Below are 25,860 nucleotides of genomic sequence, written 5' to 3' on the forward strand. Positions count from 1 at the left end.
CAAACCAGATTTTATTTTGTTGTTTTTTTAAAAACACAACAGATTATAGAGATGAACTGCTTGCTAGTCTGTGGGTGAGTCTTTTTCCCCCCCATTTCCATTTTACTTTTCAAACCACAACTAACGCAGCCATTTTCTCCTATGGACGACACAGATATTGTTAAGTTGTGGGCAAATATATCAGACGACACAGCGATTCTTCCAAAGCAGCTCTTTATCTGTAAGCTGGAACAGAACTGAACTGAGGAGCTCAGTCAGCCTGCTTATATAGAGCTCCACTAGAATGCAACAGTAACCATTTTCTGTAAAGCGTGTTCTCATAAAAGAGAGAGCACGTGTTGCGGATGGGGCCGAATCAAAACCCCATTTAGTAGCCAGGCCATTGATGGCAATGGCCGGAGCGGATTGGTTGAAGTCGTTACTGGGGTAAATTTGATGTTGCCAATTTAGGGGTGGGATTAATGGCTATATATAAGCAGGGTCCACAGCTTTCTCTTTCTCTTTTGCTGTGGACATCGGATCTCCCGCCCTCCCTCCCTTGATTGGGCTTGCGCTTTGACCTTGCTCTGCCTGTCATGGGGTCGTTCGCATTGGTGCGGGGGCCCAGTAGGAATTTTTCCAATTGGCTGATTAGAGCGTGCCTTTTGGGTTTTGCCTACTGCTTAGCAAATCGTCACAACTTGTAAGGTTGGCGGTTAGGCATTGGTTAAAATTGGTTGGTGGAGGGGTATGGATTGGCTGTGCCTGCCCCTCCAATGCTGCTGCTGACGGGTATTCCGTTAAAGGAATTCTGAAGCTTACCATCCCCTTCGTCCAAACCCTGACGGCAGGGTGCGGGCCGTGTAAGCTTCAAGGAACATGCACGGAGTAGCTGAGGGCCTGTATCGCAGCTCCAGCTGACTCTGACCTTGTTCCTCCGGGACTGACTATGGAGTCAGTGCTGTCCCCAAAGGCGGGGGGGGGGGGACAGCTAGTCATAACCAATGCCTAAGCAACCACTCTCAATTTGTATGAAAATAAAGTTGTGGCCAAAATTATGCCAAAAACCTTAAACAAAAATTATGTGTGATGTCTGAGTTATTGGGGTAGGGGTTTTGGGGGACCTCAGCACGCAACTAGCCAATCACTGAACATCACTTTCGATCCTTCATTTGCATACAAACTATCCAATCACTGAACGTCACTTTCGATCCTTCATTTGCATAACTATCTACAGTATCCCCCTGCTGGCTCAGGGTGAGAACTTCAGTACATAACAGATATGTTTAGATTCCTATCGAGGTAACACATGAAAAACTGTGTTGGTCTCCCTGGCAAACAGGGTCCTGAAGGAATCACCAACAGTAACCGGCTCTTATGCAGAGCTCAAGGCATATTAAATGCACTCTCTCAGTGGCTCAGTCACCCTGCAGGGCAGGCTGCTGTTATCCCATTACAGGCAGCAGTCTGCATAGAGGTTTGAGTCTCACAGGGCCTTCTCGGTAGTGGCGCCCGCCCTGTGGAACGCCCTCCCTTCAGATGTCAAGGAGATAAACAGTGATTTAGATAAGATACACTCAAGTTTCTTGAGACGTATCCCCGGGCTCCCAAATTCAATCACGTATGAGACGATGTGTGCAGAATTAGGTATACGCATGAGGGAATAGCACTATGAAATACTGGCTGCGTTGCCATTTTCGCTCCCAACCTTCGAGTCTGCTTTCCGATTTACTTAAGGACTCCTATAAATCCAGATGGCTCCAGCTCATACACAGCAAAATTTGATCTATTGGTATTGACCTGGAATTATTTTATTATTCTAGTGAGCAATATATGTATCGCAGTACCCAAATTAGATTAAGGGATATTGAAAAAAACAAAACATTGTCAGCTGTAAATAAAATCTGCTCCCCCAAGTTCTATGGTTTGAATACAGCCGATAACAGGATCACTTATATCTCAAAGTTAATCATTGCAGCCCAAAGCAGGGCATTTATGTTCACCTAATTTAACGTCCACCCCCCCCCCTCAGCTTTTGTTAAGGGCAGATAAACATCCCTAGAAATGATAGACACTGCAGATGTTATTTGAATGTGCCAGACACCCTAAAACACATTCTTTTCTACTGTCCACTGTACAACCAGCTACACAAACATGTGTTATCCCTCTTTTTGGGAGGGATGGCACAATGAAAATATCAGATTCTACCTGTCTGATATGAACCCGGAGGTAACTGCAAGGAGGGCTGAGTTTTTGTCAATAGTATCTCTTAGAGTGGTGAATGGCACCGTTTATCGGGAAGACGCTCCAATGAAATTTTCTGTTACAGTACTACTGGCTGCTTCTTTGTATTTTAAATTTTTTGTATATGGATGTTTTCAGATGGTCGATATCTGTAATGCCTAATAAAGGTTTGGAGAAAGAAGAGGAATTGCACAACTTTTAGAAGACATCTGAAGACAGCCCTGTATCGGGAGGTTTTTAATGCTTGATGTGTTTATTACATTTTTAGATATGCTATAAGCTTCCCTGAGAGGCTGGGGAAACCCAGCCACAGAGAACCTGCCAGTTCACCCACTCCATTCTACTGGTTCTCAACGTCCTGGACCAAATTCCATGCAGATCTCAATTCAAGATTGCATTGATGATGATGGTGATGATGATGATGATGATGTTTGAGAAATCTGTTTTCGTGTGCTCTCAGGTCAAATTCAAATTCAAATTCAAATTTATTTACGGCTATTAGCCCATAAAATATGTACAGTGCTCTCAGGTCATTTATCCTAAAAGCAAACTTGAATATCTGTGCATTCATAATACTGTGGGCATTCATCTTTTTTCATCTCAGGGTCATACTGCTGCTCAGTGAATTCTTATCTATAGTCAAAGCATTAACGGTTATATAATTGCGTGACCAGGCAGTGACAGCCCCAGCCCCCAGGGATTGTAAGGAAGGAATAAAGAATCTGACCACATTATATGGAATTAAAATTAGGCCACAACTTGATTAAACTTCCGATTGTAGGAAGACCTTGGCTTAAGCCTTGGGCGTGTATCCCCCCAGCCCCCCAGCCAGGGGAACTGGGGCTCATCAAGGTAAATGGGATATGGGGGTGCTCTGTGAGACGTAAGTGTAGCAGGCAGTCCAGCCCATATCCCTGCAGGCAGGGTAGTTCACTGACGACCTTTCAGTGTATGGTCAGTGACACCCATATACAGTCATACCTCAGGTTAAAGACGCTTCGGGTTAAAGCTTTTCAGGTTGCGTCCCACGGCGACCCAGAAGTACCGGAAAGGGTTACTTCTGGGTTTTGTCACTCGTGCATGCGCAAAATCATGTCACACACATGCGCAGAAGCAGTGAATCGCGTCTGCGTATGCGTGGGTTGCGTTCTGCTCAGGTTGCGAACGGGGCTCCAGAACGGATCCCATTCGCAACCAGAGGTACCACTGCATATAACCCCTTTAAGAGGGGGACCCTGGAATCGCCACCACAAAGAACAAACACCAGGCAGGGGTAATGGGTTTGGTGGGTCTGTTGTCACCCTGGGCTCCCAAACAAGAGGACGAAAGGAGGCTCCCAATTATGAACCTGCAGACAGGTGGCTCCCTGCATCCTTTTAATCATGCTTGTATCCAGAATCACAGCCTGTGTAGCTCACAGTGGCAAAGAGGGAGCCATAACACAGTATAAGGGTGAGCGGTGAAATGAAAGTCTTGCTGTTCTGAAAATGTCAAAATATTTGGGGACTGTGTTTCCATGAAGCTGTCAAGGGGCTAATGCCAGAAGCCATTCTCGCCATTTGACCTGAAAGCTCCATAATTCAAATTTCACAGGGTGCTTAAAAAACAAAAAACCCTCATTCAGTCATACCTCGGGTTACAGACACTTCGGGTTGCGCGATTTCGGGTGGCGCACCGCACCAAACCTCGAAGTACCGGAACGGGTTACTTGCGGGTTTTGGCACTTGCGCATGCTCAGAAGCGTTAAATCACACTTTGCAAATGTACCTAATCACAACCTGAGCGTGTGCAGATTGTTAGGTTTCTGTTTGTGCCACTGGCAGTGCTTGGAGTCACAAGACTCTGTTTACATTCCAGGGATTCCAGACTGTTGGAAGTCTCACGGGAGACAGGAGACGGATGTTGTTGTTACTGGTTTCCTGTTTTCTTTGTTCCAGTTGCCTCTCTGCTCTCACAGAGAAAGGATGTATTTTTCTTTTCTGTCTGAGTAGTTAGAAAATAAAACTCTTAGCATGTAGCTCATATTTCTCATCCTTCCCTGCTGCTGTATACTCTGCGTAATGGGGAAATGTGCCTGGAGCCTCATCAAAGGCTCAGGTCAGTAATCACGTCAGAGGACTCAACTGGAGGAGTAGTTCGGTTGAACGCAAGTCCGACACAGATGCGGCGCTGCGGGTTGCGGACACTGCAGGTTGTGAACGTGCTTCTCGCATGGATCACGTTCGCAACCTGAGCGTCCAATGTATTACTGCTGAGCTATTCTTTTTTTAAAAACCTTCTGATTCTGGACTTGTCTCTGCCACAGACTCTCCCTTCTCACTAAGCCCTGTTACCTCTTTAGCTTCTGACACCTCCCAGTCTTCTCCCTCTGACCAGTCATCATCATCCCACCACCAATCCCTGAGCTCTGAGCCTTCTTCCCTTGGGGGTTCCCCAGCCTCCCACCTTTCCTCTGTGTCCAACCAGCCCATGACACTTGGACCCATGCCTAGAAAGCATGGGGCAAGTGGGAAACTTCTCAGACCCAGGCTTTATAGGCAGAGGACAAGGGGAAGTGAGGGTGAGCCCATAATTCGAACAACCAAACCTGCAGCACAAACAGCTAAAAAACATCATGATGCTAAATCCATTGTTACAAACTGGATGACATCTGGATCTAGCCTCTGTCAGACTTGGTATGGGCTGCAGTGTCTGACAATTTGTCAATGGCCACCATCTGGAACTAACAGAAGGCTGCTCTCACGCAGAGATGGCATATGGCTCCTCCGATCACCTAAAAATATTTGTCATTTCAGTTGATTGACACAATATTCTCAGCTCCGTCTCCTGGAAAACATGGCAATTTCCTGGGCTAAGCCTTAGGCCAGTGTGTTTCAGCACCATATCCAAGGAGGCACAAAATAATCACCCATTATTTAATATATTGTCTGATGCCCCGTACTTCGCTTCAAAAGTGGAAACTGTCAGTCTTTAAATAGAATTTCAGAAATGCATCTGCTGTTGAGACTCACATGCATACACACTGAGAACGATAAATTCAGAAGGGGGGGATACAGTCTGCACAAATGAAATAGGTTTTGGTATTTTAGGAACATCCTGCTAACAGATACCCACAGCCCTACATACAACCCCAAAAACTATACAGACTATACAGTATCAGATCACTACAATTCCTGTACACTGAGGACAAGCAATTCCTGAGCTGTACACTTTGGCTCGGATTCAGTGTTTTCAGACTGCCAGTGTTAAGGCGAAATTGAAATCCAACACAACAGTTGCACTAATGGAAGCTTGTTGTGCAACCAGTTGTGCAACAGCTGGCATTGGGGCTACAGCAATCTGTTGTGCAACCAGCTACAAGAACCGTGCTGGATTCTTGCCATTTCCTCGTGCAAGCCATTTCACTAGCGCAACTAAGGGACTTTACTACAATGTTTAATTCACCCCTGAGAGTGTGACTCTCAAATGATGCAAAAGAAAGATCCATTTTTGCCTCCAAGGACACCACCGTTGTCACAAGGTAGTTCCCTTCCTCCCCATTTTATCCTCACGGTGTGGTTTTGCTGAGACTGAGGCTGGATCTACACAGATCTGTAAAAACGCTATTAAAGGCTATTTTTAAAAGTTATATGGCTCTCGATGCAATTCCCCACTGCTGATGGATCGCTGCTCTGCAGCACCCTCTGGTGTCACATTTTTATAACGCATTCTTAACATTATAACTGAATAGTGTAGATTCGCCCTGAGTGGCCCAAGGCTCACCCACCACCAAGTTACATAACTCAGTAGGAAATGAACCCTGGTCTACCAGTTTCAACACTCTAACCACAGCACCACCCTAGATTTGCAATCTGGTTCCAATCTTATTTCCCTACATGTGCAAATATAATCATGCTTTTTTGCTTTTGGACGCTTCTTCTTTTCCACATTTAGTTTCAGATTCTGTTCATTACATTTAAATGTCTCCGCTCTCTAACCCTATTGATCTACTCCTCTGATTTTTCTGTATTCTCTTTCTTGGTTTTTGCACCCTTCTGACACTTCGTTGCTTATTAAACACCATACTCCTTCCTCTGTTTTTCACTGTTGTGCCTTTTCTCTTCTTGTTCCATGTGAACTCTTTACCAGCAGTTATCCTTGACTGATTCTGTTTTGAAACAAATGTCTGGACTTATTTATTTCAACTAGTGGATGTCTAATTATGTTTGGCCTTCCCCTCCTCCCCCAGTTTCTAGCTTTGAGATTTTATTTTTAGCATAGTGTTGACATTACTGTTGTCATATAAATCAAACAGGAGGGAGGGCCAGTATATATTTATGCCTTTTCTACCGCACCTATGGTTTTGTGTTGTTGTTTTAAACACCATGTAATGTATTGCAATTAGCAGCATGTGCATTTGTGTTGGTGGAGGCAAAATTGATTTCCTTGGAGACCACACATTGAGCATGCAGAAAGTCCCAGGCTTCAGCTCCTAGCATCTCCAACTAACTGGTTAGAGAACTGGGAAAGAAATCAGACCGAGACTCTAGAAGGGTGCTGACCCTTGAAGCAAACCAATCCTCTGACTTAGGAACAAGTTGGCTTCCTAAGTTAGCATACTAAGCATGCTCATCTAATTCCAGGACTGCAAGCAACCCAAGTCCACTGAGTGCATTTCATCATTCGTTTCTTTCATATTCCATTAATGCAAACAATACGCACAAACAGAAAAGCAATATTGACAGACCCTCCAAGTGTCCCTATTTTCCAGAGACAGTCCTGGATTTACAGAACTGGTTTCTGATTTGATCCCGGAATGTCCCGCTTTTCCTTAAGATGTCCCTATTTTCATTGGAGAAATGTTGGGTGGTATGTATTAAGCATCAGTTGCTATAATTTTCTTATTGGTTAACAATAATAAAAATTTCTCAGATTTGATCAAGTTCTTGCTGGTCAAGAATTATAATATTGACCATACAGGTGCTCCTGGGAAGTTCACAAGCAGGCTGGGGCTGGAGGAGGTCTTGCAATCCTTCCAAACCAGCCCCTGTTTGAGGACCTCCAACAAGAGAGAGCCTTCTCCTGCTTCTTGTTGGTCCCCAGTATCCGGTATTATTCAGAGCCAGTTTGCAACAGTGGGGAGAGCATGACCCCTATGGCAGAGCTTGCAGCATGTTATAGAAGATGCTCCTTACTAGAACCCAAGGAATTCAATCAGCAGCAAAAATCAACGTTCTACTGCACACAACCAGCCTTTTGTAGAACGGGGGTGCTTCCATTGATTTCAACTTATGACTTCTGCTTTGATGGCAGAAGTTACCTAAAACAATAAGCCACTGACCAGTAGCAACTTAGGAGCATTTTTAATCATCCAAAGGGAGGGGAACAGATGAAAGTGTGGACACATCAGGAGTTAAGCTGATCTGGCTTGTTCTTACTAGACCAGAGTGCACAGAACAAAGCTGATGTAATCTGTATGATCTGATATCATAATCAGAGAAGTAAAAAGCTCTTCTGAGAGATTTGGTACCTTTCCCCATGAATTTTCCAGCTCTGGGGGATTGCAGCTAAATGTTACTTTAGCACAGTATTTTGCTGATTAAATTCTGTCTTTGGAAACCACGGGCAGAGCATTAGTGACATGAATACAAAAATAGGGAGGATATAACGGCCTTAACTCTTGGTAGCTGAGACCAAAAGGCGCTTACTGTCTAAATAATGAAAGTGTGGTCTGCTCTATTAATTAGATCATTTATAATAGCCATGACCATTAAGAGTAGAGTACAAGCACATGACCTGGATACTGAACTTTGCATTGAAAGGGTTATTTTCCAACTATCTGATATACAGTCATACCTTGGTTTTCGAACAGCTTAGTTCTCTGAACGTTTTGGCTCCCGAACGCAACAAACCTGGAAGTGACTGTTCCTGTTTGTGAACTATTTTTGGAAGCCGAATGTCCAACAGGGCTTTCAGCTAATCAGAAGCCGCGCTTTGGTTTCCAAACATTTTGGAAGTCAAACGGACTTCCAGAACGAATTCCATTCGACTTCCAAGGTATGACTGTACTTTGAAGGCCTCTTTATATATCTCTTTGGATATAGCAAAGGCAATTTAAATGCAGGGCACCTACAAGGGTAAAGTGTGACTGTATTTGAAAACATACTGGCTGTGAACTCCATTAGCAAAACTATGACGATTTTTTCAAAAAGATTGGCTGTGCTTTGTCATTTGTAGCAAAGGCAACAAAAAGTGTTTTTACAGTCTCACCCCTATAAACTAAGGATGACACTTCATACATCTGGTGAAATGGACTGCAGTCCATGGATGCTTTTGCCATAACAGAGTTATTAGTCTTTAAAGGTGTCACAAGACTCTTTGCTGTTTATGATGAAGATTTATGCATATTCATCCCTCAGTGTCTTATCCCTCAAGGAATGATAGCAGAACATGTAAACTGTCCCCAAGAAAAGTATTTTATTTCACACATTAGGGAATATGAAACTATCCTTGGTGATGCTTGATCTACAGTGGCTGTTTCATGTGAAGAAACTGCCACTCAACAGTGCTGCAACCAACAAGTGATGAATTGTGTGGGTGCATTTTCAGAGGTGTGCGTTCTCATCGCTCTGGAGCAGAGGGCAAGTCTATAGTTCAGCAGATGAACACATAATTCTGAATGTGGAAGATCCCATGTTCAATTCATGGCAGCTCCACTCACTGGAGGAGGAAGGGGGGTGCAGTGGGGGCAGCTCTCCCTGGGTGTCATCCCTGAGGGGGGTGACATCACCGCGTTGCCCCTCTGGGATGCTTGGCACAGGCGGCACTCCCTTGGGATGCTTGCCCCGCCCCCATGGGCAGCTAGCTCCACCCCCATGGGTGGATAGCCCCTGTCAGAAGCTCGTCCTACACTCAAGTAGGACCCTGGCAGAGACACATGTTCTTTCCCTCTTGGTCGATCATTCGGGAGCTTCAAAAGCTTTCTTCAGCCCGAACATCACAGCAACCGATGCCAACAGACATCAGCACACTTAGGGATCCGCAGCGTTTGTGCAGCTTGCGTAACAGACCTCAGCAACTCAGCATTTTGGCTAATCTACTTTATTTACTTATAAACACACACGGAGCACTGCAACATGGCTCCCTCTCTCTCTAGCATCAGACAGCAAAGAGAAAAAGAAAAAGGACAACAGTCAGGCAGGTGAGCGATTGTCAGCAATCCCCTCCCCGCAAAAAAGCTCAAGAACTACGGGAAATCTCCCCCCATTTCCTTAATTTGGAGTCTCAAAAAATAGGGGTCGTCTTATACATGGGGGAGTGTTATACACGAAAATATCCAGCACTTCATGGGTGCAAGACTTACTGGAGATGAGTTGCTGTGCTCATTAGACCTGACACTCCTGTGCAGACCCTGGTTTTGCTAATAAAGAGTTAACTCCATTTTCTTGGTGTGATTTACTGCTGGCTCACTTCTGTCATGACAGTGATAGATCTATGAACACCCCCAAATTATGCAACTAGTCCTTCCAAGGGAGTACAGCCCAGTTTGATCTTGCACACAATGAAATTCCTGGACCTGGGAACTGCCCTTCCAAAGGGTCTCATTCTGGTCACAATTTTGCTGAAGTTTATTAGCCCTTACCCAGAACATGACTGCACCAGTTTAGGAAACGCACAGCTTCTCCTATTTCAGGTGTTAAAGAAAAATAGAGCTGGGTGTCTGCAGCATATGGGTGACACATTGCCCCAGATCTCCTAATGACTGCCCACAGGGGCTTTATATAGATATTAAATAGCACTGGGGACAAAATTGTACTCTGTGGCACCCTGCAGATCAACTGCCAGGGGATCAAGATACATTCACTCAATATTACAGTCTGGAACCTATAGATAGGAGCAAACCTGCCATAAATTGATGCCCCCAACTCCATTAGGATAGTTTGGGGTCAATGGTATCTAAAGCCACTGAGAGATTCAGGAGAATCGACAGGATTGAACACGATAATCCAATGCTGCAAGAACACAATATTGTGTGGGCTTACACTGATGTAGAGAGTGTGATGTGTGTAAGCAAGCTGAATGTGTGTACACATGTGAATCTATTTTTAAATATTATTCCTTTTAAGCCAATCGCTTGCTTTTTGGAACAGATGGAGCTACTTGAAGTTGAGAGGTATCTAGGCTAATACTTCAGAAAAGCTAATTGCTCACGATTAATGTAATTTTTTTAAAAAAACAAATGTTTATACATGGCGTGGGAAGCATCTTCAGCCTCGAAGGCCAGACAAATAAACTTATCACCGGTGGAAGAGCCATAGCTAGCCTTTACATTCTTTTTGCATGCAGTTAGTATAAACGGGCATGTTGCTGTCATGAACAGGTAGCATCCTTGTCACAAATGGTACAGCTTTTCGCAGAACTGATCCTGAAAGTTACAAAATGGCCGTCCTTATGGCAGATGAAGCACTGATTCTGTAGGGATGCAGAGAAAAACCTGCCCCATGCTATGCGGGCTACAGCCCGTCTAGAGCCCTATAAACCCTGGCAACAGATTTTTATGACTCTGGGAAGGCCTAGTGAGACCTCTAGGCATTTGGTGAACTTCCATTCCCACCTGAATGCAACCTCCATAATGTGTCTGGAGAGCTAGAAATTCTAGGCAACCCTGGCTCAGACTGGCCATTTTCTTTGTGGAATTTATCTTCTAAGTTTCACATAGGTAAAGGTAAAGGGACCCCTGACCATTAGGTCCAGTCATGACTGACTCTGGGGTTGTGGTTGGCAGAATCCGAGACCAGGGAGAAGAGTCGGTAGAAGAAGATTGGAAGAAATCTAAAGACTATCTACAGAAACACTGTAAAATTAAGGAATGCTAAAAGGATGTTGGAATGATGTAATGTGGTTTTTGCAGTAATGCTATACAGGGTTAAGGAAGAATGGATTGTTAACAGGTCAGAATGTAAAGTTACAATATATTAAGATAAATTAGTAAGATAAAAACAAGAATGGAAAGGATTTGCTGAAATAATCAATTGAACTAGAATACAAAAAAGGGAGGTGTGAGGAGGTCAAGGAAACAAGTAAATGAAAGACAAGATATGGAAAGATGGATTTCTTTTTAATTGTTTTTACTTTTTCTCTATTTTCTGTTTTTCTTCCTCTTTATTTTTGTAATTTTTTTGAAACTTTAATAAAATTTTTTTTAAAGACTCTGGGGTTGTGGTGCTCATCTCTCTTTATTGGCCGAGGAAGCCAGCATACAGCTTCCGGGTCATGTGGCCAGCATGACTAAGCCGCTTCTGACGATCCAGAGCAGCACACGGAAACACCGTTTACCTTCCTGCCGGAGCGGTACCTATTTATCGCACTTTGACGTGCTTTCGAACTGCTAGGTTGGCAGGAGCAGGGACCGAGCAACGGGAGCTCACCCCATCACGGGGATTCGAACCACCGACCTTTTGATCGGCAAGTCCTAGCCTCTGTGGTTTAACCCATAGCACCACCCGCATCCCTAAGTTTCACATATGTCTAGAAAAAAATATCCATTTTAACTGAGGCAGAGATGGTCTTTCAAGCAGAGTGTTCCATTATCAGGTATCTGTTGCTTCACCATGCACTGCTGCCAAGCGCTTAACCCCCAGCCCCTCAAAATCAAGTCTTATTTCCCCCACAGTGCATTGGTTCTATTTAATTCCCTTTGCTCCTCCTCCATCCCCTACAAAACCTGAAAGAGCCTTGCTCAGTGGTAGGGACTGAAATTCCTGCTTTGCATACAAATGGTCCCCAGTTCATTCTTGGCACTTCCATGTTGTTTTGGGAGAGACCCATGTCTGAAATCAGCTCTCCAGGGTTTCCCAAACTTGGGTCTCCAGCTGTTTTTGGACAATTCCCATCATCTCTGGCCACTGGTCCTGCTAGCTAGGGGTGATGGGAGTTGTAGTCCAAAATAAGCTGGAGACCCAAGTTTGCAAAATCCTGGTGTAGGGCTTTGATGGCCTGACAAGACAGCTTCCTATGCAACAAACCCCAAACTCAGCTCAGTAACAAAACAAGCCATTCCAGGGCATTGGAGACAGCATGTGGCATGTGAAGCACCACAGTGATTAAGCTTCTCCTCTGCCCTTTCTGCACACAAGATGAAGGAGCTCTTCTCAAAGGCACATCTTTGAGTTGGCCTGCAAAGTCGAGAGCCCCCAAGTCAAGTGCCGCTCATCAGCCACGTATGAATGAATGAATTTATTAATATGGTCACAGACCAGCATCAACACACACAATATCGTAGATCATAAAAAATAATAATATCAGGAATACAAGGGACAATATGAATATAACAAAGATTTAAATATAAAAAATTAAAATTAATTATTAGCGTGCCCCCTGTAATTAACATTTAGGGGTTTGGTCATTATGGGATGCCACTTGCTTCCTGCGATTGATTGCAGACACACAGAATTTAGCTACATTTAATGTAGTCTTGGGATTCTTGTCCTCTAGCAGTAGTATGGTATTCCGATTCTTTCCTGGACTTTTGCACAACAGGTGTAATAAAAGTCAAACGTATATCCTCATAAAGACGACAACGTAATAGTACATGTGAAGCAGTTTCAACTTCCAACGAGCCACAAGGGCAGACCCGTGCTGTATGTGGTTTACCCTCAAATCTGCCCACGTATTGTGTTTGTCACTCACATACCACAATATCCCCCCCCCCCACGTACCAAATATGGCAACAAAAGCTGACTTTCTGAATATTTGGTGGGCCTGCTATGTCTGCCTGGTGAGTCACGATCATGTCAGTGGATCACAAGTTCTTCAGTTCTGCATTTTCCATGCCATAGAGATGCACAGATGGATCTCACATCCAACCAAAACCGATGCCCCCGATCAGGCAGCAAAGACAGTTGATAGATCTCATTAGTATCAAACAGGACGACAGGGTGTTAATTAGAGAAACAGCCGCTGTAGGTATTAAGCTGCATATCAATGAGTGACCCCCTTTCCTCTGTCTTCTGCCTGCCAATTATTTATTAATTTGAGACGCGGACACACACACACACACACACACACACCTGGCTCACTGCCAGTAATAAGGCACTGATCTTGCTCGTGAAGCTTGCTCAATTCCATTTCATATCTATCTTGTGCCCAAAGTCACATTGCACTTTTTTGTGCCAAAGGGTAAGGAGAGGCTTAAACTTGGGAAGTAAAACCATACCAATTACGTATATAAATATAATGAGCTTGAAAGAGGAAGACGAGCAACTCAGTTTGCTTTTCACTGAGGTCCACTCCACATATTAAAGGAAAACGGTAGCCCTGACTGTTAAGTCCAGTCGTGGACGACTCTGGAGTTGCGGCGCTCATCTTGCTCTATAGGCCAAGGGAGCCGGCCTTTGTCTGCAGACAGCTTCCAGATCATGTGGCCAGCATGACTAATGGCGAACTAGAGCGGGGAACGGAAACACAGTTTACCTTCCCACCGGAGCGCTACCTATTTATCTACTTGCACTTTGATGTGCTTTTGAACTGCTAGGTGGGCAGGAGCAGGGACCAAGCAATGGGAGCTCACCCCGTCGCGGGGATTCGAACCGCCAACCTTCTGATCGGCAAGCCCTAGGCTCTGCGGTTTAGACCAAAGCACCACCCACATCCCAGAGGCAAACCTGAATTTGCCCCAAGTACTGTATATGGTATTTATGTTACAGATAGTGTGGAGCTACAGCCAGTTCTTGTCTATGTCTGCAAACCTGTATCTGGTGCACTTTTTCTATTTAGCTATACACCTAAAACCTATAATGTTTTAAGAGGCCCTCGAGGCTTTATGAAGAAAGAGACCCCCAAAAAACAATGTGTTACAGAAGCACCACCACGGCTATGGGATCAGTCTCGATCTGCGAGCAGCCCCACAACCAGACGCCAAACGAGGTGGAAGGAAGAAATGAGATTTCCACTATAGCTGGAGTGGGGTAAACTGCTGCTCCCCACCCTCCAGCTCCTTGATGTCTTTTTGCCATTAAATCTTGATGCAAAGCAAGATCTCCAGGATTTGATATGGGGCAAATGGGACCTTCTGTGTGCAGAGAGCTCTATCACAGAGCAGTAGCCCTTTCCCATTGGCCAAGAGCACAGTTATCAGTATGTGAATTGCAGGTCTCCAATGCAAAGATAAAGCCAGCATGGCAGGAGCTTTTCCCAGCTCTTCCTGAAGCCCAATCCTGGCTGGGCTAAGAGGCACAGTGCCAATTCACCTCCTAGTACAATAATTGCAATATAACGAGCTGCTACTATCACATAGTAACATCCAAATATTAAGGTATTCAGAAACTGAATGATTCAACCCACACTCAAAAAGTACTGGTTTAAACATTTTTGGTACAATAACTAGAATTATCGAGATTTTTGCACTTCCATCCTCCCAAAGTCTTCGTGGGGGCTCTGCACATGACTTAACAGCCCTCAAGTAAAGGATGACACCAGGACAAGGAGGGATACTAAAAACATTTAGCCCTTCTATCACTGCAGATGTTTACAGCAGTCAAAAAATCAAAAGACACCTAATTCTTGGGAGGAAGGTGATGACAAACCTAGACAGCATCTTAAAAAGCAGAGACATCACCTTGCCAACAAAGGTCCATATAGTTAAAGATATGGCTTTCCCAGCAGTGATGTATGGAAGTGAGAGCTGGACCACAAAGAAGGCTGATCGCCGAAGAATTGATGCTTTTGAATTATGGTGCTGGAGGAGACTCTTGAGAGTCCCATGGACTGCAAGAAGATCAAACCTATCCATTCTGAAGGAAATCAGCCCTGAGTGCTCACCGGAAGGACAGATCCCGAAGCTCAGACTCCAATACCTTGGCCACCTCATGAGATGAGAAGACTCCTTGAAAAGACCCTGATGTTGGGAAAGATGGAAGGCACAAGGAGAAGGGGATGACAGAGGACAAGATGGTTGGACAGTGTTCTCGAAGCTACCAGCATGAGTTTGACCAAACTGCGGGAGGCAGTGGAAGACAGGAGTGCCTGGCGTGCTCTGGTCCATGGGGTCACGAAGAGTCGGACACGACTAAATGACTAAACAACAATAACTCTTAGAAAACAGGACTTTACTAACCTGGTCAGGAAGGCCCCAGTTAAACAATTTTTGTTGGGGAGGGGATAAAACAACCTGCAGCAATTAAGTAAAACACGTGAATTCCAAAAAAACTAGAGATGGGAATTTGATTATGAGAATTACACGCCCTCCAGCCACGTCCTTTGCAAAGTGCAGCCACAGAAGAATTTGAGGGGAGGAGTGTTCCAGGTTACCTTCTTGGCAAAGCCCAACCCTGCACCCTGTGTGAACTGACTGCACACTCCATCATGCCACTAGATTTCTTTGCAATCTGCAAGGAATTCAAGGCAGGTGCAGGGAGGCATCTTGGCAGGCACTGATATGTGAAAAGTGTTCCTCCCCAACCTCTGTCTTACACCCTCAGTTGCTAGTTCTGTCAAATGCTAATCAACATTGCAGGCCAACCAGCCAATGCCGACAAGTAGCACCAGTCAAAATATTGACATAGTGAAATCAAACATCGGTGGGCATTTTAAAAAAACAGAGATCCGGTGTTTGGATAATATTTGAGCCTCCAGAAAATGGCTGGAGAACACTCGACTTCAAAACATGCAGTGAAAAATTTCCAGACCTTTTGTTTTGCAGGGAGGAATTAAGTCAGCTCTACAATTGACACTTGGGCCAAGCCCTTTCCCTGACAGCTGATCTCTATCATTTGATGGTGTCTTGAATCCGGCACGAGACCAAGCAGCTGAGGTGGCAAAGGAGCAGAACTGTTATACTGCAAGCCTTGGGGTCCGTTCTCATTTACTCCAAAATGAAGCAAGGCCCTGACAACTTCAGTCTTCCCTTACCTGCCTGCCTACCTTGTTATATCCAGTTGGGGCAGCTCCACCTGGCATGAAGGCCCACGGAGTCATTTTGGACTCACAGCTGTCCATGAAAGCGCAGGTTAATTCTATGTCCAGGGCAGTTGTACCAGCTGCATCTGGTACACAGGCTGAGACCCAACCTGCCCGCAGACTGTCTCGCCAGAGTGGTGCATGTCTAGTTATCTCCCACTTGGACTACTGCAATGCACTCTACGTGGGGCTACCTTTGAAGGTGACTCAGAAACTGCAACTAATCCAGAATGCAGCAGCTAGACTGGTGACTGGAAGTGGCCGCTGAGATCATATAACACCAGCCCTGAAAGACCTACATTGGCTCCCAGTACGTTTCCAAAAACAATACAAAGTGTTGGTGCTGACCTTTAAATTCCTAAACAGCCTCAGCCCAGTACACCTGAAGGAGCATCTCTACCCCCCATTGTTCAGCACTGAGGTCCAACACCGAGGGCCTTCTGGTGATTCCCTCACTGCAAGAAGCAAAGTTACAGGGAACCAGACAGAGGGCCTTCTCGGCAGTGGCGCCCACCCCGTGGAACACCCTCCCATCAGATGTCAAGGAAATAAACAACTATGTGACTTTTAGAAGACTTCTGAAGGCAACCCTATATCGGGAAATTTTTAATGCCTAATGTTTTACCATTCCGTGTGTGTTGTAAACCGCCCAGAGTGCCTAGGGGAACCCAGCCAGCTGGGTGGGGTATAAATAATAAGGTGTTGCTGCCGCTGCTGCTGCTGCTGCTGCTGTTGTTGTTGTTATGTCACTGGCTCTAGCTTCACTGAGTGCCTTGTTGGAATTCCTGCTCCATGACTGCAGTCATGGGATTGTTGTCTTTCACATGACGGTATATGTTTTGTCTCCACAGAGTGGGAAGTGACGGAAACAGGATGTTTGTGTTACTGTGTTCCGCGAAGTGGGACTATTGTCCTTTGTTCTTTCTCTCTTTGCTGTCTGACGCTAGAGAGAGAGGGAGCCATGTTGCAGTGCTCTGTGTGTGTTTATATGTAAATAAAGTAGTTTAGCCAAAATGCTGAGCTGCTGAGGTCTGTCACGCATGATGCGCAAACTCTGCAGATCCCTAAGTGTGCCAGCGTTGGTTGGCGTCGCTGTGATGTTCAGGCTGAAGAAAGCTTTTGAAGCTCCTGAACGAAAGACCAGGAGGGAGAGAACATGCCAGTCGGGCATGTGTCTCTACCAGAGTCCTACTCGAGTGTGGGCTGAGCTCCCAGCATTCTGTCCTACCATTCCCAAGGTACACCAGCTGCCAGTGGGAGGAAATGCCCAACGAGAATTTTTGCCTGTGTCTTGCCCAGGAGAAGCAGCTGAGCTGCCCCATGAAAGGGGGGTCCTTTGGGGTTGAGGGCTGTGCTGAGGTCAACTGCAAAGCCCTGGAGGCCACGCAAAGCCACAAGGCTTCTGTCTAATATTAATGTCTGTGTATATGTATATATTCACAACCCCTGTTTAAAAGAGTCGCCACGGTCTCCAGGGGTTGAGAAATGCAAGTTCCCAGTTGCCTAGCAATGCTTGACGACGGGTGGGGTGGGGTGGGGGTGTTCAGGAGCAACTCTCTCTATTTGTTCTCCGGCGCAATTAGGGAGAGGGGGCTCTTTCCCCCCTTCTGCTCAAGGCTTGACTTATTCCAGGCAAAGCTGCCATGGAGACTGTCTCTTGCTTGGCAGCTAACGTCAACGCAAGCAGACAGATTCCATGGCATCCTCGGAAAGGTTTCTCGAAGGGGGGAATCAATTCCACCAGAGCGTTTAGACCACGCCAATCCCACCTCCCAGAAAGCTGCCAAGTTGAGAATGGCACCCAACCCAACCCTGCCACCCACTTCGGGTTATGGAATGTCTGTGACCAGGATCCCTTGCGTGCCTTTTTACGATCAAAGACGACGCCAGGAGGGCAGCTATGAATCAGGATTGTGGCACTGAGAGAGAAGGGCACTTACCCTTTTTCTACACACACCATTTTCCCAACTGAACTCCCTTCTACTAAAGCTGCCATTTGCCCTGCAGGGGAAAACAAAACAGGGTTCGTGGGTACTTGTATGTTTCCCCCTGCAGATTAAGCACAACTTTATTGAAGCGTAAACTTTCAGAAATCATTGTATAGGGTGGAATTCAATGTCATGCTATTAGAAACATTTCAGCCTACCAGACAGTATGACCCACCCACCCCTCTGCCCACCTGTATGCTGTTCTGGGGTTTCTCTTGAACCCCTCCTTGAGCCAAATTGGAAGGGCGGGGGAGAAATGGATTGAATAAGTGCAAGCCCTTGCACAGGCTTCTGCTGACAGAGCTTCTTAGGTCAATCCCAACTATAGCATATTAATTATCAATATATTAGTATGTAATATATCCTATGTATATTATAGAATTATAGCAAACATCCTATATACGAATGGCAAACACAATTCTCTGAATATGGATCCTTATAGAAGCAAAATGGAATGCCACCCCCCACAGACAGGATATATTAATAGGCTTGGGCCTTTCAAAATGCTTGAGGTGCAACAATATTTAGGAAAGCAAGTCCTAAGTTTGTGTAAACACTAAAGCAGCTCAATAAGGACTGTCCATGCTGGTTGACCATTGGAGGACAAGCAAAGGAGAAATGAGGGGACTGAAGAGCTGTGGCTGACTGGACTCCTGATCAGGAACATTTGGGGGGGGTATAATACTCTTTCCCTCCCTTATGAAGCTGGCTGTGATGTCTCCAAAGCCTTCCAAGAGTTGAGTGCATTAGATTAAGGTTACCAGATTTTTTCCAATGAATCCGGGGACACTTTTCAACTTCCTATTAAATAGATGGATTTTGTCAGGGAACTGATTTGTAAATCCGGGGACTGTCCCCAGGAAACGGGGACGTCTGGTAACCTTACATTAGATCAGACCAGAACTCAAATCCATCCAGCCTGGGAAACGTTTTGCATTTTTTTCTTTGTTTGTTTGTTTCAGAATGGAAGCATAGGGCACCAAAACATTCTATGCCCTGCCCTCGCAATGCAAAAAGTGGCAGATTCAATCCTTGGCATCTCCAGGTAGAGCTAAGAAATCCCTGGAGAACCCCTGCCAGTCTGTGCAGACAACATATACCAAGCTAGCTGGCCCAATGGTCGGATTCAGTAGAAGGCAGCTTCTGGCACTCTTAGAAAGCTGTGGATGGAGCTTCAACTTCACCCTGAAGATGTTGTCCAGCTGCCATATTTTTGGCCCAGCTTTCTTCGAGATCATTGACCCCAAGTTGAGTGCAGACAGAGAAGACTGGGTGGGGAGATGTGAACAAGAGTTGCATTTTGATGTGATGTCCACATTGGTCAGGCACTGCAACGAAGAAGTTCACAGAAGACTCCAAACGGTCAAACCTCCTGCGATGCTGCAGGTTATCATCTGAAAACAAGGAGTTGTCCTCCAGTGATTTCCTGCTCCCTCCAGCTTTGCTATCACCATTATTAAAATTTATTGCCTGCTTTTCTACTCAAAATGCAAGGCATCACACAATAAATTCAGGTAAGTACACAGGAAGCTGCCTTAAACCAAGTCAGACCATTGGTTCATCCAGGTCACTATTATCAACACTGACTGCCACAGTCACTCCAGGTTTTGGGGCAGCCCTGCCTGAATTTGACCAGGAATGAACAGGGGATAATTTGCATGTAAGGCATGTGCTGTACAAAAAGTAAAACTTAACATTCCAAATACTAAATAAACATATTGTGACTCCGTAGCAACAGTAATATCAAGCAAAGCCAGATGGCCCACGCTGGTGAAAGAACTCTCTCCCATACAAACAGTCAAGTTGGAATTACTGTATTTTTTGCTCCATAAGACACACTTTTTTCTTCCTAAAAAGTAAGGGGAAATGTCTGTGCATCTTATGGAGTGAATGCGTGGTCCCTGGAGCCGAATTGCCCAGGGGCAAAAAGCAGATCATGCTTTTTTTTTTTTTTGGAAAGAGGGAAGTGGGTGTTGGAACAAAGCTGCTGATCGTTTGCTGATCAGGGAGAGAGATAAGGGATGCTAGAGATAAAGGAAGCTGCCTGGGAGGGGAGAGGTAAAGACAGCAAACTTGCAAAGGGGGGAAACAGGAAGACTAAAGCAATAAGGAGTGAAATTAGAAGAAAAGGAGGAGCAGAAAAACTGCTCCAGCTAAGGAAAAGACACCAAGGCAAACAAGAGGGAAGAGAGTGTTGAAAGGAAACAGCTGATCGGTGGGATCGGAAGAGAGATAAGGGACTTAGCAGAGGCTGCCTGGGAGCGGGGAGGTAAAAGCCCATGGATCCTCAGGATTTTTACATTGGGTCACCCCAAATTCACCATCAGATCACATAGCATGCCCATTGCTACAGCCTGCACCAAAAAAATCACGCATCCACTGTTTCCTGGGGCTGCAATGGTGCAAAAACGTGGTTACAAAGCACGGATCCACATGGATCCTCAGGGTTTTTGCATTGGGTCAGCCCAAATTCACCATCAGATCACATGTCTGTGGCCACAGCATGAACCACAAAAATCATACATCCACTGTTTCGTTCATAATATTTTTTTTTCCTTATTTTCCTCCTCTAAAAACTAGGTGTGTCTTATGGTCATTTGCATCTTATGGAGCAAAAAATATGGTAAATGGTGACATGGCCTCTTCCCCACACTCCCAGGCAGACCAGTTCAGGTACTGGGAAGGACTGGGCAAGATGCCATCCAAAAACCGGTTTGAAATCTGTATCATGATATCAGTTTCATAGTTTTTAACCTGGCAATATATTGCGAATCATGAGGTGTGTATGTACGTGCTATGCAAAAATCACAATGTGGGGGAAACCATGAAACCAGCCAACGTTTCTACATAGCTCCATTCTCAGTTCAGACACTGTGATATACAGTACTTTTTTCTAGAAAAAGAGGTGCCAGAACTCAACATGAACACCTCCCTTGTTCTCTTATAACAGCAATGATGCCCACCTGAGAAGTGCCAGAACTGAGTTCCAACGAGTTCAGGATGAAAAAAAAGCCCTGGTGAGATATTAAAATATCGTAATATTTAGCTGGTGATATATCGCAATGTTGAAAACCAGGTATCGCCCAGCTCTAGTGCAGTCGTACCTTGGAAGCCGAACACCTTGGCACCCATAAGTTTTGGATCCCAAACACCGCAAACCTGGAAGTGAGTGTTCTGGTTTGCAAATGTTCTTTGGAACCTGAACATCTGGCGTGACTTCCGATTGGCTACAGGAGCTTCCTTCAGCCAATCGGAAGCCACGCCTTGGTTTCCAAACATTTTGGAAGTCGAAGGGACTTCCAAAACGGATTCCATTCGACTTCTGAGGTACGACTGTACTGAGAAGGCCCTGCTCCAAGCCACCACCAAATCTCACCTCTGGAAAGGAGGGGACTAAGAGCCCATTTCCCTGCCAATCTCAGAGGATGGGGAGGAACAGTCTGTGACCTCGGCCATGTACTTACTCCCACTCTTTCCGCCTCGCCTGCGGCGTGCTCTGCATCTTGTGGGCTTCGTGCGCCTTGATGATATCCCGCTGTTCAATCAGGCCCCCTCGCCGGCGCTTGATGACTTCTGGGCTCACGGGGATGAGCTGACTCTGCCCCACATCCAACGTGCTGCCGCCCTCCAACCCCAAGCTGGATTCCCTCTCCTGGGAGTGCAGTTCGTAGAGGCCGTCGAAGCTGGTGGTGCGCGAGACGAGTGTGTCTGTCAAGGTCTCTGGCTCCAGCAGGCTGCAGGACTGAGCGGGCTGCATCAAACCCAGCCGGTGCTTCCGCCATGCTTCTTCCTCTGGCAGGGCCAGCATGCACCTCTGTGAGTCGCTGTCCAGTTCAGGGCTGCCGCCGGGAGGGTAAGAGCCTGATTCGGGGAGCATGTGAGCGCTGAGAGAGCATGTGCCAAGGCTGAACATCATGGACGCCGCTGCAGAACATCACTCTAGGAACAAGGAACAGAAGAACAAGAAAGGTTACCAGCAGGATTCTTTCTGGGACCTGTTTTGAGCGGGGGGTGATTCAGGTTGCAGAACTGGAAGTGGACGCTGCCCTCTTTATAAATTGTGTCCCTCAAAAAATATCAACACAAAGCAAAAAAATAACCATGGATCAAGGCCCTGTTGGGTTGAAATGCCACAATACCCAGCAGCTCCAGTAGGGTTATATGAAATGTTCTCTAGCCTGCAAGGGTTAGGAGAGGACATACATAGGTTAAGGCACACACACACTACACATGTAGTTGGGCACAGAATTTGTATCCCACGTCCCATGTTTTGCATGCAAAAGAGCTCAAGTTCAACCCCCTGGCATCTTGCCAGAGTAGTGCATGCTCTAGTTATCTCCCGTTTGGACTACTGCAATGTGCTCTATGTGGGGCTACCTTTGAAGGTGACTAGGAAACTACAATTAATCCAGAAGGCGGCAGCTAGACTGGTGACTGGAAGTGGCTGCCAAGACCATATAACACCATTCCTGAAAGACCTACATTGGCTCCTAGTACATTTCTGCAAGTTTCAACTCAGAAAGCAGTATTCAGTCATCAGTAACATGCATACGAAAAGGAATGATTGTGAAAATAAGAAATAGGGGAACAGGGCAGATTTTGTCCTCACTCAACAAAATCTGCCCCTGCACCCATTGGGGCAAGCAAGAAGCATTATCGATGGAAATGTCGTATATTATCATTTATAGAGCAAGTTGCTTCCTCGTGGGACTATGTATGGCTCCTTTAAGTCAACAGCACCTGCAGCTTTTACTTCTCCAATTAAGTTATCTGGAGGAACGCTGTCTACCAAGAGGGAGGAATAAACAGATTATGGCACACCAACCTCCTATCAGGGTTCAGTGAATTTGTGAAGGGACTATGTGGCCTGGATCACACCTTCTCCCCACCAGAACCACAAAAAACCACCTCTGTACACCCCACTGTATGTTTTCTGTGCCTGATGAACGGCAGGATTTTCCAACTCTCGGAGAGAGGTGACCCAGGGAGTTCAATAGCCTTTTCTAATGTGGATTTGGGGGGGAGGAGAGAAAATGGATCTGTGGGAGCTGAACTGAATCTTATCAGATGTGTTTTTGTGCTTAAGTGAGCTTCAATTCAGTGGGTGAGATAGGAGTTTCACAAGGCAGAGGCACAGAACGACAATAGGCAGGGGAATTAATCTGTTCACAATACAATCCAAGTATGGGTAAAGCAAAAGTGTGGATAAGCCCTAGTTTGGGTCCATTTAACATAGCTGGATACAGCATATCATCATCACCACCACCATTAATAAGTCATAAGGTGATTAGCATGTCACCTTTCGATTATCAGAAATGACAAAAATTTAGTTGGGGGAGGCAAAGGATGGGGCCGCAGACCCCCGGGTGTGTTCCACAGACCCCTAATTGTCAACCAGTGATTTAGTCCAACCCCTTGCAGTGCAGGAATATGCAGCTGCCCCATATGGGTATCGAACCTGCAACCAACAATCTAAGTAGTTGAGCTACCATTTTCCCCATGCTTCCATAGACAGCCCCACCACTGGTGGGGTCCTCTGTTGATGCAAAACCTTTATAAAAAATTAAAAAATAAGCACCCTACAATAAAGAGTTCCAGCACTGAACATATAATAATAATAATAATAATAATAATTTATTATTTATACCCCGCCCATCTGGCTGGGCCTCCCCAGCCACTCTGGGCGGCTTCCATAGAAAGCAAAAATACAATAAAATATCACATGTTAAAAACTTCCCTGAACAGGGCTGCCTTAAGATGTCTTCTGAATGTCAGGTAGTTGTTTATCGCTTTGACATCTGCTGGAAGGGTGTTCCACAGGGCGGGCGCCACTACCGAGAAGGCCCTCTGCCTGGTTCCCTGTAGCTTTACTTCTCACAATGAGGGAACCGCCAGAAGGCCCTCGGCGCTGGACCTCAGCGTCCGGGCAGAATGATGGGGGTGGAGACGCTCCTTCAGGTATACTGGACCGAGGCCGTTTAGGGCTTTAAAGGTCAGCACCAACACTTTGAATTGTGCTCGGAAACGTACTGGGAGCCAATGTAGGTCTTTCAAGACCGGTGTTATATGGTCTCGGCGGCCGCCCCCAGTCACCAGTCTAGCTGCCGCATTCTGGATTAGTTGTAGTTTCTGAGTCACCTTCAAAGGTAGCCCCACGTAGAGTGCATTGCAGTAGTCCAAGCGGGAGATGCATGCACCACTCTGGCGAGACAGTCTGCAGCCAGATAGGGTCTCAGCCTACGTAGCAGATGGAGCTGGTAAACAGCTGCCCTGGACACAGAGTTAACCTGCGCCTCCATGGACAGCTGTGAGTCCAAAATGACTCCCAGGCTGCGCACCTGGTCCTTCAGGGGCACAGTTACCCCATTCAGGACCAGGGAATCCTCCACACCTGCCCGCCTCCTGTCCCCCAAAAACAGCACTTCTGTCTTGTCAGGATTCAACCTCAATCTGTTAGCCGCCATCCATCCTCCAACCGCCTCCAGACACTCACACAGGACCTTCACTGCCTTCACTGGTTCTGATTTAAAAGAGAGGTAGAGCTATAAATTCAGTTTGATGAAGTGCTCAGTTAAATCAGGCGACCTGGAACAAAACTTTCCTAACGTTTCCCAGCGATAGTTGCTTACTCCCCTACTGGTGCCTCTCTGCTCACTGACACAAACTCTTTCCGACGTAGCAAAGTTACCTTAAACGTTGAAAGGTGCAAGATGGTATCTCAAGCAGTAGGTGGTGCTGTACCTCAAGATACAAAACTCTCCCCTGTTACCTGCAGCGTTTGTTTTGGTTCTTGTGTACTGTGGCATCTCATTCCCCCACCTGAGCACATTTGCAAGGACAACACTGTTAATAAGTCAGCAGGTTTTGGAAAGAAGTGGGACAGAATGACTCTCTGTGGCATTTGAGCAGATTTTTAATGCAATGGAGTAAGGAGCAAGGAGCATGAATCTAGCAGGACTCCTCTGAGCAATAAGGCAGCTTTCCACCAAAGGAAGCCATGGAACGAGGCCAGATCAGCCATAGGGTCCAACTAGCTCCTCTGCATGAAGACCAGAAGGCTCCTGGTTCAAGTCCCAGGTTGTGTCTGCAGGCGGGTGGAATGCAGTCCAAGAATTCCTTGGCAGACAACACAATGCAGGAAAGGTTACTTAGAAGTTTGAGGGTGGTGGGTGCTGCCATAGTCTGTTTCCCAAAGTGTAGAGATTGGCCGTACGGCCCCAAAGGCCTCACAACCTTTTCGGTAGAATGAAATGTCACCACTCTCAGGAGCCTCATCAGCTAACTTGACATCCCACCCCTGTTTATCTTTCAGACATCCAGTCTGCACATTTTAGCATGTGGAATCAGGAGTCATTGTAAATAAGGGTGGCTCCTAACTTAACTCAAAAGCACAAGTGGAACAAGACCCAAAGGATAACGCTGATATGCCAGTCTCACTGTCACCACTTTTACGGTCTATTAGGTAATGTCTAGGGATGCTCCACTGGTGAGGAAGGAATCTTATCGTACTGATGTCCCTTTGCTGCATCTTCATCATGAAAAAGCTCATTCAGAGGCCTCACCCTCCCTTCTTCCCCAAAGCAACCATTGGGAGGACAGGGAAGAATGAGGGAGGTGGTCAACCCACAACTTGAGCAGTGCAGTTTTTAACTCCCCCTTAATCCTGCTGCATCACCAGCCACAAAACAGTACACTTCAGCACTGTGGTGGTGGG

General features: G+C 45.9%; 1 protein-coding gene across 1 annotated transcript in view; it reads right to left on the reverse strand.

The window, feature by feature from the left end:
* Positions 1-22,007, reverse strand: part of CACNA1E (calcium voltage-gated channel subunit alpha1 E) — a 360,381-nt gene extending 338,374 nt beyond the window's left edge. The window contains exon 1 of the mRNA XM_083745793.1: positions 21,611-22,007. Within this exon, the coding sequence (XP_083601919.1) occupies positions 21,611-21,954 (344 nt within the window). The 5' untranslated portion in view covers positions 21,955-22,007. The remainder of the gene's footprint in view (positions 1-21,610) is intronic.
* Between the last annotated feature and the right edge of the window lie 3,853 nt (positions 22,008-25,860).

Source organism: Podarcis gaigeae (genome assembly GCF_964106915.1).
Source record: "Podarcis gaigeae genome assembly, chromosome: 6".
Classification (NCBI taxonomy): Eukaryota; Metazoa; Chordata; class Lepidosauria; order Squamata; family Lacertidae; genus Podarcis; species Podarcis gaigeae.